This window comes from Labrus bergylta, chromosome 1 (assembly GCF_963930695.1).
Source record: "Labrus bergylta chromosome 1, fLabBer1.1, whole genome shotgun sequence".
Taxonomy (NCBI): domain Eukaryota; kingdom Metazoa; phylum Chordata; class Actinopteri; order Labriformes; family Labridae; genus Labrus; species Labrus bergylta.
The window spans coordinates 14,659,438-14,679,853 of NC_089195.1; the positions used below are offsets into that span (position 1 = coordinate 14,659,438).

The 20,416-nt window shown below is 40.0% G+C and overlaps 1 protein-coding gene across 1 annotated transcript; it reads right to left on the reverse strand.

Annotated features, from left to right (window-relative positions):
* Positions 1–587: 587 nt before the first annotated feature.
* Positions 588–15,164, reverse strand: LOC109986901 (E3 ubiquitin-protein ligase TRIM39). The gene is made up of 11 exons (XM_029278019.2): positions 15,000–15,164; positions 9,452–10,038; positions 8,502–8,682; positions 8,040–8,135; positions 7,298–7,387; positions 7,028–7,171; positions 4,711–4,858; positions 3,523–3,567; positions 3,393–3,419; positions 3,126–3,301; positions 588–2,967 (listed from the first exon to the last, which is right to left on the reverse strand). The coding sequence occupies exons 2-11, from the start codon at positions 10,018–10,020 to the stop codon at positions 2,605–2,607; spliced, it is 1,839 nt and encodes a 612-aa protein (XP_029133852.1). The 5' UTR covers positions 10,021–10,038; positions 15,000–15,164; the 3' UTR covers positions 588–2,604.
* Positions 15,165–20,416: the final 5,252 nt, after the last annotated feature.

Here is a 20,416-nt window from a genome sequence, read left to right on the forward strand (position 1 = left end):
GTGAGGCATCTTTGCCAGTAAGAGCTCTGGCTTAAATTGAACACAGATTTAAAATCTTAAATGAGAGGCCCAGCTGTAGTAGGCTTGTCTAAATGCTTCAACATTAGGTGTTTGAATCTGTATCAGTGTTACAAGAGAGCAGTAGAAAGTGTCCCCACCTGATCTGATCGATGGCATGTTGCCATAAGTAGATTTGTCACAGATTGGATTACTGTGAGCTAACCAGAGAGCCTGCATTTTTTAAAGCCCAACAAGCAACTTGAGAAACAACTGTGTGTTTAGATCAAATATGTCTGCATATTGAGGCAGTTCGTCTGAGTCTCATCTACTTATCGTTAAAGATATAAACCAAAATGAATGTTTCCTGACATACTGGGTGATGAAGTCAAACCATTGGTCGGTTCAGTGTTGGAGTTTCCCAGTGCCTGCTGTTCTTTCAAAATGAAGAAAGACAAATTATTTCTTCAGGAGGCTTAACAGAAACGACACTGATGACAGAGATATGAAAGAATAACAACCAAACTTCAACATTGTAGTCATGTTTAATCACCACAGTTAAATGTATAAATCATTACATGACGATGAGATCAATCAATCAGTCCATTTTTATTCATATAGCATATCAGAACAAAAGATTTAACAGGACACGTTAAAAACTATTGTACTATTTGTTTAATTATTGTCATCTTTTCTGTAAACATGTAAACTATACTATCAGCGGCGCCGCCAGCCATAACCCTGGACACATCCAGCGTACATTTTATTACCACTATAATTATTTTCTATGAAAGCTAAACCTGTGTTTAATTATTTTTGTTTCTTCATGATGTAAATACATTTGGAGGCGCATGATTGGTGTAACATAACTAATAACGGTAAACAAAGTTTGCGACATTCGGTTGGTGACGTTTCCCGGTCTGCTCGCTCTCATTGGCTATTGCGGGTATATAAATCTCTTTCTCTCTCTCTCTCTATCTCTCTTGCTCGCTCAGTTACTGGGATCATATGTGTGCGTGGGAACCAAGAAGACACTCCTTCGAATGGTTCTTGTGCTCACTATGAAATTTAATCCTGGCAGCGCCACTGCATACTATCCGCCATGCTCAAACCCTTCACCTTGTATCAAACTGAATTACACACTTATTTATTCATCAACTCTACCGTCTGATATTATTGGACGTCATTCAAATATTTTATGGTTTTTCTGTCAAATCAAACATCTGAAGACATAAGAAGAAAATGTGTTCTAACAACTGCTGATTTTTGTTCATTAATTTCTCTGGGAACTGTTCATAAAATTATAGTTATACATTTAACATTTATTAAAAAATCACATTTTATACATTACTCCTACCATTTGTGTAAACTTAACATGTTAGCATATTAACAACACACAGTCCAGTATTTGATTTGATTTGTATAGGTCTGTTTTACTGTTTTCTTGTATCCAGAGTTTTCTTTTTTGTTAAATTTGGAATATACTCTGTCACACATCTAAATCTTAAAAATGAGATTTCACACTGATATGACATGAATGTAATTTCATGTGTACATTTACTGTATTGAAAAACAGCCATGTTATACACTGCAGCGGAAACTTGTCTTCCTGCAGCTAATGGGAAAGAGGGAAAACATTTTTGGTGTCTTTTATGTGCAGCGTCTTTGTTCACCTTTGGGTAAACAGCTTTTTCATAAGCAGGAAAACAACCCTGAATCTGAAAAGGTCAGGACGTTTTTGGAATCAGTGTTCCTGTCCTGTCAATAGCTTTTATATTTTATTTTAATCTTTACAAATGTCTCACTTTATTGTAGCAGTCTATGTGGGAAATGATATATGATTGTAGAATAGTTTTAGTTGCAGTACCACAGTTGACCACTGGTGCATATTTACAGCAGTGTTGACTCGTATTAATGTAATCTTCTCTTTTAATGGATCCATAAACCAACCGGTTTCCAAAGCATTTCTCCGTTTCAGCTTTTGATATGTCATGTTTGTGCTATGTTGAATGAAATATTGAGTCTCCAGTGTTGTATTTACAATTTACACAACGGTCCAACTGCTTTGGAAGCTGGTTGGTTTATGGTACATTAAAAGAGATCAATACAAATGACAAGTCAATGCACCAGTGGTCAACTGTGGTACTGCAACTAAAACGATTTTGCATCATATAAACTAATATTTGTGAAACTTTCCAGAAGATCTAAGTTGGCAATCAACATAGTGCCAAGATTCTGCCATGCATCAAATTATTCTGGTTGGTGGAAGAAGTTTCACAGATTTTGTTATTTAGGCTTTGTCATTTTTTTGTTGGATTTTAGCAAGAGCTGAGAGTCTCTGTGCTCTAAAACATGCATAAAGCTGTGTCTCAATACTCCTAATTTCCAATATTTGGACGTGAGGATTCTGAATATTTGAACAGAAATATTGGATAGTGCTGATTTCAGTCTGAAGTTTTGAGCGTGTCAGTGACACCACAGCCTAAAACAACCTGTAAGCTAATGTCCTGCAATGAAATATGTTCTAGCTTTGTTTGAGGAGCTCAGTCTCTTCTAAGAAAATGTGAATTTGTCTTTTGTAAGATTTCCATACGTTTTTAGTTCATTTTATTTTGAGACAGGGCAGATGATAAGTGGAGCCTCGTTTCTTCCTGATTTATTCGTACAGGGGCTGAAGAAGGGATGGAGGGTGTCAGAAAATGTATCTTTGAAAGTGTAGATGAGCACTTTGGCATCCACGTTGTAGAAGGACACCAGCCCTTTGTCATAGTCCACATAGATGCCTATCCGGGACGGTCTGATATTGACTGTCAGGTTGGTCGAGGGTTCTGTTCGGAAAGCATATTCGGTTCGATCCCGCAGGCTGAGGAACCAGTATCCATGGGCGGGGCTGACAGTGATTTTGCCCTTTCTGTGGACAGACCAGCTTGCCACTCCGAGATCCCAGTCAGTCTTTCCTCCCACCTCCACCTGGAAGTGTGGCACAGTTTATTGCAAAGACGCTGAGGTTCAGACCAATTAATTGATTTTCAATGAGATGGAGGAATTAAATAGAAAATGGGCTGGTGGCCTGAAATAAAGGAATAATTAATTTCACATGTAGAACCCTTCACATTGTGTCCACCTACCTCCCAGTAATGACGTCCTGAGTTGAAGCCCTGGCGGGCCAGCACACACACCACCCGGTCAAAGCGCTCTGGGTTGTCCGGTACTGACTGATGGCGCTCGCCACATTGAACCTGCTTCCCGTCAACTGAGATGATGAGACGCGGGTGGGATGTGTTGGGATCTAAAGTGATGTCATCTAAAGTGAAAAAGAGAGTAATGGTTGGACAAATTTGACATGTAACAACTAATGCGGTTATGTCAAATTAAAAAAAAAATTACACCCATACCTGAGTATTCTTGAACCCTCTTAATCTCTGAAAGTAGGAGAATATTTGCATCTTTTATTTTGTCACATCTGTATTGATTGATTGACCTCAGAATGAGCAGGAAAACTGGGTTTAAATAACATTTTCTTACTTGGGTTGGGCCTGGCTACAGGTTGGTCCAACAGGGATCGCTTGCCTGTTGATCAGAGAAAAAAAAATTTTATGAATAATGGTTGGATAAAAATATAATTTATCTATTAACATACAGTCATTTACACTCTGATTTAGAGACATAATAAGCTTCAAGAATAAAATGATTTTTGGGTAGACAACTGGCTTATATGATGCAGATTAGAGCACGACGGATTTGACTTTTTTGGGGTTGATATTGTTAGCGATGTTGGCTAGGGAAACAATCCAATACGATATATTGGGCGATATCTTTCTTATGTCTATCTTCGATCTGTAGAGCTAGGTATAGATTTACACATATATTGCATGTGGAAAAGATATATCATGAAGACAAGATGGTCACTCAACTGGAAAGTAACATGGGCATGTACATGCATCACTGCTTGACCCTCTGGAGAGTGATAATGTAGTCCATATAGCGCACTTTGCTGGTGACAGATAACAACCAGTGTAATACAATGAAACTTAAACTAAATCTTATTTGATAAGTGAATAAATCAGTAATATCGGCTCGTCTGAGATAAAATGAGCTGATACCGATAGTCACTGGATATGCTAATATCGGCTGATATTATCGGCTGGATCATTGATCGGTTGGGCTCTAATGCATACATACATGCAGCAGAAACATTTGTAAAAACACAAAATTGAAAAGAAACATCCATAACATCCCAAACTGCATTGTAAAAAGCATCTCTGTGCATTGGTGCTTTTCAGCATATAAGGCTCACTGAAAAAAAAAGTCTAATTAAAAAAAAGATGCCGCTCATAGCCACGCACAATTTGAGTGAAAATGTATTATCTGTTGAGAGTTGGCGGTAACTGCACTGCAGTATTGATACGGGATGACCCATTCAAACTTCCCCCTCTGGGTGACTAAAAAAGGATAAAAGCGCAGCACAGCACAGCAGCACAGAGTAGAAATGACCACAGCTTTTCTTAACAATCAGATAAAAAACAAGAGAAAACTGCACAGAGCAGGACTATGCCTTGTGAATACGACCTTGAAACAGAGCAGGGCAACCAATGCACAATTCATAATGCTATTAGCGATTGCAAACCATTCGTAGTGAATTCCCGCCTGAGAGTTTTTCCTCTGAGGAAACTTCTTGAATAGATTTTCAATACAGTCAGAATGCAGACTCACAGACTTCTGGCAGGTTCCTCAGCTCCTCATGAAGGCTCTCCACGGTTTGAGTGATGGTCCTGAGAATCACTCCTGACGTCAGCTCAGACACCACCGAGACCCCCGACCAGTCCTTGGAGGGTGGGGGGTTGGACAGAGTAGGAAAAGTCTGCAGAATGAGAGAGACGTTAAGCACAGAGACAACATTGCTTTCTTTAAGACATAACACTTTTTGTGAATTTTAGATCCAAATCACTTCATCTACAAATAGATCAGTCACTGACTTCTCCACTGAGGGAAGAATGTGCAACATTTCACACAGAAATAAAGCAGAAATCAAGTATATCCTCTGAAAATATCTCTCTGAGTCATGACTGTCTACAATGAGTGAGATGTGTGGGTCCTGCCGGCTGTGCTGTTGTCAGGGCCGGCCCGTGGCGCCGCTGGCGCCCCAAATGAGTGAGGCAGTAAAGTTGAAGATAAGAAGAAGAAATAGAAGGAAAAATTTGTTTAAATATTATTTATAGAATAACATTTTAATACTATTATTTAGTAATGATACAAAAGATGCCATGAAGCCACAACAAGGCTACATCACATATTTATATTTTCTTGCCTCCTGCTTGACCCGGCGCATCACAGCACAGCTACTCGTTACCTGCTCGTTGTGGAGGAGGAGGGCAGTCGACTTATTGGAAGTGAGTGACACTGAGTATACCGATTAATATCACATTTATAAACGACCATAATGTCAAAAAAAAAAAGCCCTCGGGAGCCCAGAGACGAAAATGAAGAGGAGGAAAAATCTGAAAAAGGTGAGGTAAGGTGCTGCACAGCTCAATGATTTATCTGTTGTAGTTAAACTAGCTTGTTATGGATGGATGATAGTAACGTCAGTGTTTCCTAAATCCTAATCAATAGCTTGAGTTAACATCAATTTATTTCCACTGTACTTTCATAAGGTAAAGATTATTCATTTTAAGAAAATGTTGTCATTAATAGTTTCAAGCTCTTGCCTTTAGAGTATTGATGTCTGAGAGCATGTATGGATTTTGTGCTAGAAGTTCCCACTAAATAGATGGTTGTGCATGCTGTAGGTCTGGTTTTAAGGAAAACATTTGGGCTCATGAAAAACAATGCTGAGGTTTCTGTACTGCTCTGAAGATAATATAATATAATGTGTTCACACTATATTATAAAATGCAGATTGCTTCAGAAATTCTCATCTTCTCTCTCCAGATGCAATTTTAAAACATCCCCTGCCATCCCCGGGCCGTCTTTGACCACTTCTGCTCCCTGCACTGTTTGATATTGTTTGTTCTGTTACACTAGTTATTTATATTTATTTTATTTTGTATGTATTTATAAGAAATATTAGTGTTATTGCCATTTTATTCATGTTCGTTTATAAGTATTTTTTATTTTAAAATAAAGAAATTCTGTTAAATGTAAAGCTGTAAGCCAGTTTTCTTCAAGTGGATGAATTGGATGAATATTGTCTTTGGTGGTCAAACAGGCTATAATTTAAGGGGCAATGGCTGACATCTTGCCTAGGGCACCAAAATGGTTAGGGCCAGTTCTGGCTGTTGTCACAGTGTTAAATTGTTTTTACGTGGACAGGACAGCCAGCTTCTCCCCTGGCATATAAAAGCTTATTTTAAGTCAAGTACAAGAGAAGAGAAGTATAACATACACATACTAAGTGTTTTTAGATCACGGTCATTCTGTGTCAATATGCAGTGTGAAGCTATGAGCTAACTAAAGAGCGCTAACATCAGCCTGCTAACACAACAATGCAGGACACAGGTAATTGCAAGGACTATTTTGTCCGTCACTTGAGCTAAACTCATTCATGTGAACACGATGGGTGAGAGGTTGGAGGTGTGTAGCTAGAGGAAAGCGGAGGAGAATACACCGTTTACAATGAGTCAAATATGTAACATAACTAATGTACATATAAGAGGTTTAACGTTCTTACACATCACATTTTTTCTTCATCTTTTGCACTCTTAACCATTGTATTTTTGTCTTACTGTCCATAATAATCGTTGTTGTTTCAAACCCTTAATATACTATTTAATATATATTCATATTTCTGGACCTATCTGAGCTTGTTGTCCTTGATTTAATCTGCAGTTCTTTGTTTGTGCACACATAACACACTAATAAAGTCGATTCTAACTGTGGGATGCAGGATGTATGAAATTTGACTGATGAACAGGCGTAGCAAAAACACACACTTTCCTAACTGTTGCTGCCATAAAGCTCAACATTGACAAACATAGGTTTGAATTTAGACAAGTGGGTTTTACATATTTTAGCCCCCATTCATCCACACCTTGAGGAAGTGTACGTAGTCTTCAGACAGAACAAGCTGGTTCAGAGCTGTGCTCCTCCTCTTCAGTTCGGATATCTCATCCTCCAGCTCGCTCAGCAGACTTTGAGCTCTACGCTCAGCCGCTCGCCAACTCATCTCTATCACCTGCAGGCAACAGGAAACACACAGATCTTAGTAAATGTGGAGGTGTCAAAATACTGCATTTTGTTTGAAAAAAACAAATCAGGGGGCATTCTACATGTTAGAAAACACCTCCTGTGTCACTGTTACCTCCAAGACTTCAGCTTGGCAGCGCTCCACACTGGAGATCATCTTGGTAAACACAGAAACCACTCCGCCCGTCTCTCTTTCAGCAGCAGCCTGAATGAAGATATGAACAGCCATGGTTTGAAAATGTGAGCTGAGTGTTATAGTATATTGCAAGTCCAGCAGAATTTAAAACATATTTTTTTCGCTGATTGACTTTGACAACATGCATCACTGATTATATAGTGTTGTAAACTTGGCCAAAAATGTCACATTCTTTTTTTTAAATATTATTTATCCATCTGAGTGATCAACATAATCTGTTATCAATACATAAGACCGTCTGCCCTCGTTCGCCCCTCCTCCCCTGTCTGCCACTGCCGAGAAAAACACACACACACACACACACACACACACACACACACACACACACACACACACACACACACACACACACACACACACACACACACATAGACGCACATACACATTGAGAGAGTTGCTAAGGTTCATCCAAACTTTGATCACATCTATTGATGTGCATCCTTTCCCTTTGTGAAGTCTGTAAAAAGTTCAGATGCCGTTCAGAAGTACGTTTAATCGTTTCGTTACGTCGTTGACAAGAACTTTCCTCAACGTGCTACTCATGTGTTGGGAAAACTGATTAATGTGAAGAACATTAAACATTGAAACTAAGAAAACATTCCTGCTCAAGCTCTTCAATATGATATGAATCTGAAAAATGACCCAGTTCATTAAAACTCACCTGTATCTCTCGTAAAGATTTCTGTATTTCCTCCATGTTCCTCTCCTTCTCACAGATGATATCCTTCAGCTCCACCTCTGAAATACTTAACTGGGACTGGAGAAGAAAGGAAACACACATTTTAAAACACTGTCACCTCACCTCAACATCATCGAATCCTTTTTTGTACCACTCTGTACACATATTCATTCATGCTGATAAAATAAACATTTTATTAAGGGCTGTGTGGGACTTCTTTTAGAGCTAGCCTGCAGCATTTCGCACTTCAGCACTGGCTTCATTTTTCAACCCTTAAATTTCCTGTATGTAGCATTTGCAACTAGTAAGCAACCCTTCAATTATTTACGATTTTTGCAAGAAGATGAACAAGACAACTTCAAACAGACCATCAAACTGACACACACACACATACACACACACACACACACACACACACACACATACACACGCATACACACACACCTTCTTGATTTGCCACTCTCTCTTGGCTGGAGTTACGTTGTGTCCTCGGTGCCCTTGTGTCTCCATACAGACACAGCAGATGCAGGTGTTATCAGTATGACAGAAGAACTCCAGACCTTTCAGGTGGGTGGGGCACAGAGGCACGTTGGAGGAAAATTCAGTGGAACCGCTCACAGTGTACCTGTTACAGCATTTAAACAAATGTTTGACATCGACGTTGGTATCTCTTTTACTTCAGACTCATGAAAGCTTCTCTGTTTTTTGATCTATAAAAGATATGAAGATACATAAATTGTCGGCGGTGTCAGATTTAACTGGTGTATCGACCAGAACAATGTCAAACCACAATTAGCACAGTCATGTGGACTACAAGTAAGACTGAAGGCTGGTGTTGTTAGCAATCCTAACGTTAACCACGCTATACAAACCTATTTGACACCATTTACAGACGGCCATTTACAGACAATGCACTGCTTTTCGGTCCACTTCCATTGTCTGGTTCGGATCATGTTCTTACATAATGTACAGAGAACCAAACTCTGGTGCAGTTGGAGGCAAAACAAGACCCCCAATTTCAAGCGGACCAGAGTTTGGTTCTGTGGTGCGCACTAGAGTTTGTTTGAGCATTCACACCACCCCAACCAAACGAACAATCCAACGTTTGGTCTTTGTAGATATAGATTTAACTAAGAGTGCTGCTCTTTTTGTAAAGTGTCTTGAGATTACATTTGCTATGATTTGACACCAGACAAATTAAGATTTATTGATTATGTTCCTAATGCTCTGTCAATTTCACTTAACGATGTAAAGCAATTGTCTAAGTTTATATCTTTTGAACCCTGTAAATATTAGGTTAACTTGTGTTATTGCACAACTAGCGTCACCTGCTTTTGCCCTGATTTTTTCATTACATTTGATCTGAACACACATTTGGGATTGTAGTTTGGTACCTGCGTGGAGGTGAGTAAGGTGGAGGCAGGTCAAGATGCACTGAATTCTGAGCTTGGAGGGACGGGCGAGTGCTGACAGGCCCAGGGTTTTGGGAGATGTTGGGATTGGAGATGCTGTCTTCAGGCACCCCGGGCGATGGGAGCTGCTGAAAACGAGTCATCATCTCAGCAAAGATCCTGTCTGGCATCTCCCCCGGTCTCTGAGGCTGAGACGGGGCTGGTTGTTGCTGATGCTGAGTATGCAAGTTTAGACCCTCGTCTCCTCCTCCGTCTGTTCCATCCATTGAAACACCAGCGCTGGCCAACCATTTGAACTGTTCAGTGATTTCCTTCAGGGTTCGGTTGATTTGGAGCTCTGGTCGCTTACGGTAGGACTCCTTGCAGAGAGGACACTGGTAGATCTTGGAACCACCTCCTCCACCTCCTCTTCTCCCTCCGTCCCAGTAGGAGGAGATGCAGGCCTGGCAGAAGCTGTGGCCACATGGTGTAGAGACCGGGTTGTTGAACACATCCAGGCAGATCGAGCAGGTGAACTGGTCTTCGGACAGAAAGGAAGCAGGCAACGCCATTCACCTGTACCAGAGATGCTGTTGAGAGAAAAAAAAATATTCAGAATGAATTATTTTGTGCTGGCTATAACCAAACTACTTTTCAAGCAATTTTGACGTCACAGACACAAGTCAGAATAAAATCATTAGAGTTTTGCTAGAGTTGGGGGAAGCTCCTGTGATCTCAGTCATTTGGTATAAGGTGGTCATGAATTCAAATTCTGTTTTAAGCCATGCTTTTTCCTCTCTTGGCGTTATTCTAAAATCAAACGTGTATATTCAACAATTCTACAATTCACTTAGCAGACGCTTTTGTCCAAAGCGACGTATCACAAGTCTTTAGACTTGTCTTATGACGTGACACTTGTCAACAACCAATTGGAGAAGTCTCACCAACAACAAACAGGAAGCTGTAAACTTGTAAACATTACAAGGAGGCATATAGGAAAATGCAATTACTGGACTGTGGAAAAGTAGAGGAACTGGTTGAGTTGTAGAGAGCGCATGAATACCTCTTTGACATGTCTTCCTCTTTGTACCAAAAAAAAGTAGAGAAGGAAAAAGGTGGACAGAAATCCCTCATTGGGGAAATATTTCAGCCATAGAGCAAAATCAGGGACATCTCGATAATAATTACAAATATGAAAGTAATCTATATTTTCCCAGGTTTGAGAGCCACAGCAATTTCTGTCCAACTTGTCCATTCGTCATTCTTGCTCTCTCCATAACTTCAGCAGTTTCCCCTTTCTCCAGGCTTGCAAAATCTTAGTCCGTGACGGCGTGACCAAATACTGTCAGAGACAACTGTCAGGGTGGCAGACGTTTGGTTATAGTCTTTTAAATTGTTTTCAAAGTCTGCATGAAAGGCATTAGTTTTTTTTGCTTAATTTTGTGTTTCATTGTGAAAAATATGACTCCATCATACATATTCACATGGCAAGCACTTTACTCTGGACTGACAGATGCTGTTGAGTTTCACTTTGCAAATGGAGAATCTAAAAAAAAAAATCATTTTAAAAATCTAATTTGATCAGCAATTGACAAGACAATACACCGGGGAAACCAAAAGGAAAATCCAGCCATACTTCAACACTTCTCAATACATGGCTTCAGAATGTGTCCAATTCCCATTAACTACAGTTTAATAATCACAGATCAGAAATGGAGTGGTATGTGCACTATTCAGGAAAGGAGTAAATTCCTGGTTGACGGTAATGTCAACAAGCCAACAGTTGCGTGAAATGGTATGTGCATGATAAGCCAAAGAAACAATCAAACATCTTTAACCTTGCACCTGAATTAGTTGGTTCAATGAAATTGAAATATTTATATTGGGCCCTCAATGGTCAATTGTTATGTCCAAGCTGTACCCCTTCCCCCCACCAAAGTAGCCATAGGCTAGGTTAGATTAAAATACCTGCTGTCCCAGCTCTACTGCCTGTAAAGTGGACAGATAGCATCTCAGGAGCAGCATTGTTTGGCAGTATTTTGATCTAAAATGGAGATAAAGTCATTTGCAGGCTGTGTCAGTTTAAACTGGCCCTGTGATCGTATCAATGTGTAACCAGCACAGCTCTGTGAACATTAAGACCAATGGCTGGCGATGCTACAACGGCCAATGTTAGCCACACTCGCCAAAGCTTGTGTATAGCTTGTTGTATAACACTCATAAGCAGTTATGTTATGTGTCTGCTAACAATAGCAGTTGGTAGTTAATGGGTCATCATTGAATCTGTATCTGTGAATACAAGTCCCTCTCGTTCAGTCTCATTTGCTGATTGTGGTGATTGTCGGTTCAGTCATATTCTATAGGACTCTCAGTTTGGAAAACAAAGCATCACAAAGATACATCAGCTTGAGGTGTCACCCCATGAAAGCTACTCGAGGCAACAGAAACATCTCAAACAGGTTCTGTTTGGTTATGTAAAACACTGCTAGGACAGTTTCACGACAATGAAAAGGCCCTTTCTTTCTGTCAACACTTGCAATCTTTTTTTATCAGATGTACTGAGGCAGCAACTGATTACACAATCAACCTCTCACAGGAAAAGAGCAAACAGGTTTCCAGCTCTACTTTTTTCAATATCTTGATGTTTTGTCACTCAGCAATGCAGCTACAGATACCATGTACTGGGTCGACACTTGGTAACACTGATCTCACTGACTGTTTTCTGTTTCCAAACCACTATGCAGATTTCTTACAACTCCTTTAACATCACTCCAAAGCTATGCTACAGCTGTGTTATGACAGTCAACTGTACCATGCATGAATCTAAAGAAAGTATCATCAGCCTAATCACTGTTGCCTCTCAGCTCTGGTATCTTACATGCAATCATTTTTGTTTAATTTCTGGAGGTTTTAACATATCAGTCTCTGAGATTCATGGGTGTACAAAGGAGGTTGATGAATTAAGTTTGTGATGGGTTTGTTACCAGGCCAGACTTGAGTTAAAAAGTTAAAGTCCTAGGCACTCAATGCTGGGAAGCTCTTTTTTTATTACCCAAAATGTCAGGCAAACTCATGCACACCATCTAAACAGCACAAATGAATTTGCAATGTTTCAGTTTTGGTACTAAACCATTGTCAGTGAATTTCTGAAAACAAAGAAAGCTTTGGGAGCTTCAGAATCTGTCATCTTCAAATACCACCAATAATTCATCCATCCACGCTGCATCCAACTCAGCAATACATAAAAAGAGAAACCAGGATTAAAAATAGTTTGACTCCTCTTGGTGTCCAATGGGCCTCATGTCTTTTGCAGTGTTGGATTAAGCAACAGTCTCTGCGTCATCAGTTGTTTATTTAGCAAGGTGAAGTGCTGAGTCACACAGCGAGCAGTGTAAATGCTTTGTATTTAACTGTCTGTATCCTTTTATGAAGCAACACAAACACACACACTTCCATTAAAGAAATTATTCTAAACAAACTCCAGAACAAAGCCTGTTTGGATCTGGTGAATGAAAAGTACACGGGTTAGGGAGAGTTTTCTCAACATACCTGAGGACACATATAAATACACACACACACACACACACACACACACACACACACACAAAGGTGGCTGCAGTACAGGTAGCACCAGTTTCCCGTTGGTGAAGCAAAGCTGCAGAGTTACAAGTATGAAGTAAACAACCTAGGCATAGTGATCATATCTGGGACAGATGACCCAAGACAGTTCAGACTGGGTTGTTGTGACGTTTCAAGCCAAAAGTATAAATCTACAGACTGAAATTTCTGCTGTGGTAATCAAACAGTCAAATTTAAACAATCACCTGATTGACCTAATGAGCATGTCTTTGGACTGTGGGAGGAAGGGTTGGTTGGGTTAGAGGAAGCCAGAGGACCTGGAAGTAGCCCCCGCATGCACAGGGAGAACATTACCGTTGTCCTTTTTACTTAATGTACTTCCTCCTGAGACCAGCCCTCTGAAATGTTCTAGAAAGTTTCAGGAGCGCAGAAAACATTGGGTTGATATATTTTGTAAGGGGGGGACACACACACACATCAAACAGACATGCCTGCTGCTGTCTTGGTGCTTTTTGACACTTTTTTTCTGCCATTTTGCTCTCGCAAAACCAGGGAAAAAAAGCCCTAAAGTTGGAGAATTGTCTGGTAACTCTGCTTCCACCGAGCGGGGTAAGGCCTAACCCACCAGCCAGCCAATTTTCAAAGATGACAGAAGAAATTCATACTATCAGACGGGAGAAGCAGAAACGGCCTCAAGTAACAGCTCTGCGATTGGTCAGCATTGCGCACCACTGCGCCATTCGCTGCCACTTTAGTCAATGCAAAGCAAGCAATGCGGTCCGTCTCCGGCGCGTGCCAGCAGCGCCTCTACGCTATTTTCGATGGAGTCCGCTGGTTGGACAGAATAAATCCAGGATGTCAGACAAGGAAATGCACAGAGCATCCGGGCTATTCCAAAATAGAACTTGGTTGTATTTTCCAACGCTTTATCAACATCAAATGAAAAACAAAACAACCTCAGAAAGACAAAGACAAAGCACGTTATTCTCTTTATTCCCACGTGACAACCAGCGCTGACTGAATGCAGAGTGGACGAACGATGTGGAAATTAGCAATAAATCCACCCTGAGATGTTTGTTCTCTCAATCTTAACTTGTTGATCTTTGTCGTCATGTCTCAGGTGTACGTTGAAGTTACACAGCACAGGTCTACATCACCTGTCGACAGCACAATTCACTACGTTCTTACATAAGAAGTAATCAGTCAAAAGCAAAGTTCTGAATAGTGAAATGACAAAAACAACACCGTGAATACACTCCTCTAAGCTGACACATGTTCTCTGGCAGTTTTTATCTGTACACTATTTATTTAGTAGTCTGAAGCACGTGCATGTATTCAACCCTTACAGGAACAAATGTTCGGCTCATAATGGGGGAATTTGTGAGTTCTACACTTTCATTGAAAGCTCTCTTTCCACCCACACCCATTTCGTGACTTTTCACACACATCTCACAACAATATACCTTTAATAATAATGAATGGATGAAAATTAAAATGGCCCTCATCTGGATACATGAAGAACATATTAACAGGAGGGGTTCTCACAGGATCAGAGTTGCCCATAGATTTTAATACTGATAATGACGTAGCGTCATTACCACCTGCTATGTATTCTATGTATAACCTTGAGCACTCTTTCATTATTTAATTTTCAGGGTGCTGGTAGCCTAACGGTTATGACATGCACCCCATTTACGGAGGCAATAGCCAATGGGTTCAAATCTGACCTCAGCCCTTTGCTGCAAGTCATCCCCCACTCTCTACTCCCATCATTTCCTGTCTCTCTTCAGTTGACCTATCCAATACAGGCAAAAAATTGTTTTAGAAAAATAATAATACATTTTTTAGCATTTTTTAGGTTTTGTAGAAAACCATTATGGCCGTTAAAAGTGTTCAAAAGGCCTCTTCGTGGAGCAGATATTACCCAGACTCTAAAAAGAATAGCGAGGACTGCAATGTGTTTGTGTCTTACCTGTGGCAGAGAGGAAACTATTTCAGCACCGGGGTCGGTAAACAGATGCAGCGTGTTTGTTTGTCTCTCTCCCTCTCTGTAGTCTTTTCTCCTTCTGTTAATCCTCACGTCTGCTCGTGAGTTGTTGCATTCCTCTCCTTTTTTTTCTTTTCTTCCGTCATTGTGTTTTCAACTTTCAACCCCACCCTCCTAACCCACCACCTGCAAAGTTTACCCAGCCCAACCTGCTCGACAGGTGCAGCTGTGAAAGTATGCATCTGTAACTGTCCCTCTCTCTGTCCCTACGTCTACACTTATGCACACTGACACTCCCATTTGCTGTTTTGTTCACATACCACAAAAATAAGTACGTTGTTGCAGAGGGAAAAAAAGTGCATGCTAAATGATCCAATGAAGGAATTTCAAAGTTGAAATAAAGACAAGTCCGGCCAAATGTGAAGTACATTATAGATTAGACATTATACATTATATAGGTACATCTGCCACAGCTTCGCTAACTGCAACCCAACACATTTCATATACAGACTTGGACGTGTATGTGGCTGTTTTTTATGTTGGCTGCACAAAACGCAGACTGCGTGACAGACTGGCTGAACATAAATACGCTATAAGGACTAAAAACTCGAACAGCAGGCCACACTAATCCAGAAACTACAAAAGGCATGGCCATTGAAGTCCTCCCCATAAATCTCAGAGGGGACTTTTGGGATCTGCACACTCAGGGCCACTTCCTTTCCCGGCCTTAACGAGGAGATGGATTTCTTTTGTTTTCTAACTGGTTTTTCTTTGGCCCTTTTCTTTTTAGTAGCCTATATAAATCCTTGTGATTTCATTTCCAGGCTAACGCCCACCGGAAGTGTATATGTGTTTTCTTGTCTTAATGGTGTTAGGCCTCTCTGTTTCTTGAACTGTGTTGTTCATCTCACAACAAACCTAGCAGAACTCAACAACAGAACATCACATATCCTCTGAACACCCACCTCACACCACTTCACTCAGGACGGAGGTACAGAGCACTTAAGATGCTGAAGAGCTCGCCTTGGGAAAAGCCTGATCCCTGCTGTTATCACAGCCCTGAACAAAAGGCCTCGCTGAACAGGCCAGAGGGGAAACTCCTGATTTTTTGTTTTAACTCTATGTTTGTGTGTAATGAAGGTCCCTGATGCTTTATGGTTTATTTGATTCAAAGTGGGACCATTATTTCCAAAATTAAACATCATGTTGTATTGAAAAAAAGAACTGTGATCGGGTCCAAGATGTGTAGGGTATTAATGGAGTAACAATAAAATGACACCCCAGGAAAAATAAGAAAAACTAAATATAAGCAGATTTGAAAATCATTTATTAACAAACCAAGGAAATTCACAATTCAAAACAAGCTTCCATCACAAAACTAACAACAAGAAGCCAATCTTTCATTAAATAAGTCAAATAACTAATATGATAAACACCCTCCTTCCACAGAAGGAATACACTAAAGCATGCTCAATGTCAAGGCACACACTCTGGCCCTGATTGTTGATTTGCCACAGATGTGATCAATCTCCAGCTGCTGCAAGGAGAGATGTGTATGTGTAGTCTGTAAATATAGGACCTTAGTGGGAGTGGCCTGCGGTGCTGTGCATTCTGGGAGTTGGTGTCTTTCATCCACATGAGCCAAAAAGACACTTTCTGCCTTTTCTCAGTCAAGAAGGCAGCAACTTCAAAATTGAATTGACATTTCTACTATATATATGACCCAATGTCAATACAGAGTCAGGGTGAAGTGTCCCTGTAAGTCATGTTAGATGGATGAACACCTTTTTTTTTTCCAAGTTCATTTCACTGAAGTAATCCAGAGTGACGCCTTTATGTAACTTACTATTTACAGCTCAACTGAGACTCACCAGAAACAGATGAATGGGTGCTTCTTTCTGGGGTGTAATGACACGAGAAATTAAGATTTTTATGTTGCATCATGTCGCTTTGCTTTTGATATGAACACACGGTAGCTTCACAAATTGCTCCTACAGCTTTATCCCTTACATGGCAGCTGCCAAGACCTGCTGAGGAATAAAATTCCCTGGAATGAACTCCCAACAGTGGATATTGTGAAAGCTATTGTGAGCCTATCCCTAACTAAACCATGATTGGAGTATGGAAGCGCAATGAATGGAAACACATTGAGAATAAGCAGAAAAAGTGATAGCCAGATGATCTTGATGGCTCTCATTTTCTGCTTGTTCCCCTCCTTTTTCTTATTGGCTTCACTGTCTCCTGGGTGCGGCCTTCTGAGGATCCTGAGGATGGACAGGCTGCAGAAAGCCTCGATGGCCAAGGCAGGGGCCAAAAGAATACCTGCACCCATGGAAACTACAAAGGTTGCCTTTGGAAAGAAGCCGTTGGACAGTCCAGAATCTATATATAAGCAAAATAAAACAGTTCAAATGTTAGGATGTTTCATATACTGTGACGTATTAAAATGTATATATGATAATTCAATATTTTCTCACAACTTACACACAACAAACAGCCACAAAGCAGCAAGACAGGTCCCCCTGTACCTGATGTTTTTGTACCTGAAAGAGAAGGAGAAAACACACGTTGTTGTTTTTTTACTTTTCAAACAAGATTTTTCACTCAAACAGATGCGTTCAATAAATAATTTATTAATGCTTCTCTGAATGCGCCTTTTCGTGTCATTGCTGCGCCAACAAATCCTGATATCAGCCTTTATCCAGATTGAGTTTTTTTACAGTCTAAATCAAACCGGATATATATAATCAAGCAAACAGCAGGCAGGAGGATGTCATAGGCCATAAATGTAAATAAATAAAAATACATTCTAGGATGCATTTTAAGTGAACATTCAGAGAATACTTGTGCAAGCTAGCTACAACCCTATGAATGAGTTAAACACTAGAACAGAGGGGGACGCCGGTAGGTTACTGTGCATGCCCCATGAATGGAGGCTGTGGTGACCCGGCGGGTGACCCGGGTTCGAATCCAACCTGTGGCTCGTTTCCCGCATGTCATTCCCCACTCTCTCTCTCTCTCTCTCCCTGATTTTGGACGCTATCGAAAAGACTTTGACTTTGCTTTTGTTAATAAAACCACGGGTTAAATCAGTTGGAGACTGTCAGTGGCTGGACAGAAAGAGATGGAGACACCCTGTCCATATTCAATGGTTTGCACTCACATGTCAGACCCTGTGTTTATCAGTGAACTTTCATTGATGTTTTCTGATTCAGTGAGGATCTTTCTTTGAAGGCTGAGTTACCTGATGAAGAACACAGGATGGACAACTGCCAGGTAGCGATCCACACAGATGTGGCACTGGAACAGGGCTCTCCCCACAGAGGCACTACCGTGATAAAAGTTTGTCAGAGGGTTAAGAGCTGTAACCTTTAAAAGAATACTCAGCAATGACAGAAAGAAACACAAGGAAGACGCAATTTCCATGGAAGCCAGGTTGAGAGTCAAAAACTCTGTTTCGAAGAGACTCTTCTTCCCGGAGACGATCAGCCACAGCACCCAGCTGTTTACTGGGATGCTGATCAAGTTGTCCACTGAGTTTATGAAGAAGTACATCTGCAGCACAGGGGAAAAACTCACTGTGGAGTTGTTGGCCATTTTTCTTTTTCAGAATAAGAGTTCCCTAAATAAACAAAAAAAAGATCAGAATGTAACACACTTCATTCTTTTTTGTAGATTTTTTATTATTTCCAGGTTATTTTCAATTATTTAAACACAAAAAGGAGAGACTAAATGTCTGAAAACTATTAACTAACTTGTGTTAAATTACAGAAATGTCCACATATATATGCTATATAAGATATAATGGATTAGAGCAATCAGGTAGATCGGCTGAAATTCATCTGATTATCTCATCTTGAATCTGCTGCTGATATTTAATGACAATATTTCAGTTTGCTTTATTATAGTCAGAAAAGTTGATCAGATATTTGGCTAATCTTGGAGTAAATTCCTTTCATTTATAGAAATGTCATCATAAAGGTGTCTTATAACACATATATAAAACTATTTAAAGGGGACATATTATAAAAACAACATGTGAAATAAACCCATCCAGTCCTTTGTTTGTGGTCTGCATAAGTCTTACAACACAGAGAAAAATGTTCCGTTTGAAATGTGCTCTCTTTGTGATGTCACAGTGGGATTTTGGTAAAAAAAACAAAAACAAAAAAAAAACCCTCCCCTGGTATCTCCACCCATGGACTCCACCTCCAGCCTAGAACAAAACTTTTGTGCAGGTCGGCCATTTTCATTCTCTTTACAGAGGAGTGATGTCTATGGGGAAAACTCAGGTGGGCTCATTGCATTTAAAGAGACACACACACACCAAAACGGAGCGTTCTGAGAGAGCTGGTTTATACAGGGTCACAAACCTCTGGTGCTTGATTCATGTTATATTTTGTCCTAAGCACAGCATAGATGTTTCATTTAGACCACAGGGGACTGTTTGAAAAGGTAGAAAAGGAGGATAATATGTCCTCTTTAACTTTAGCTCCTGTAGGAAAATCTGTGAGAGCTGCTCAACGTTGGGGTACCCAGACCCTTATTGTTGAACTGCCTTAGGTAGCTTGTGAGGGGTCAAATTAGGTTTTTTTTTTAAGATTCAGAATCCATTGAAAACATTTGTTTAGCACAAAATTCATTCCTTGGTGAAAAAAAAACAACCTTTTAAAAGTAGCTTTATTTGTTGATTTCGATATATCAAATAATATTTTAAAATAATACTGCCCCACAGTGTCAAATGTCACAGGGGTCCAGGTCTGAGTCTACTCCAGATTCTACATCAGTGGCTCCCAAAGTGAGGGTTGGGACAGAGAGGGGGGCTGCGAGTCGCTTTAAAATATTTAAAATTGCATATTTTATCCATTACTTTAAAAATACATACAAATAGATCACAGGAGTTCATTTTAAATCTTTGTGTTATGGTTCACCTTTATGAACACATTAGTGAGGACATTTCTTGGTAAGGAATTTATTCTCAGATGTAATATTCCCTCACTATTATGTGTTGGGGACTGGCATTTAATTTAAAATGAAAATATCCTCTTAGTTCACACGAACACTCCAAGGAATATGCAGAATAATACTACAACAATATTGATGATAAAAATGAGAATTAAAAAGAACAAGAAGAAATGACAACAAACATGAATCATTGTTTATCGCTGTGTTAGAATAAAAATAGAAATCACTTACACTGACGTGCTTTGGTCACGGTGTCTCTCCTGTGAACACTCGCTTGCACCTGGTTCTGTTAGAAACATGTAAGGAAATTAATCCACGATACTTTGCATGCAGCCTTTATTTGACTAATGTCTCACTTGTCCCTACTCTGCCTTAAACTCTCCTCGTTCTCTTTGACATCCCGTCAGGTTGTAACAATCATTCATCTTCTTATCGTC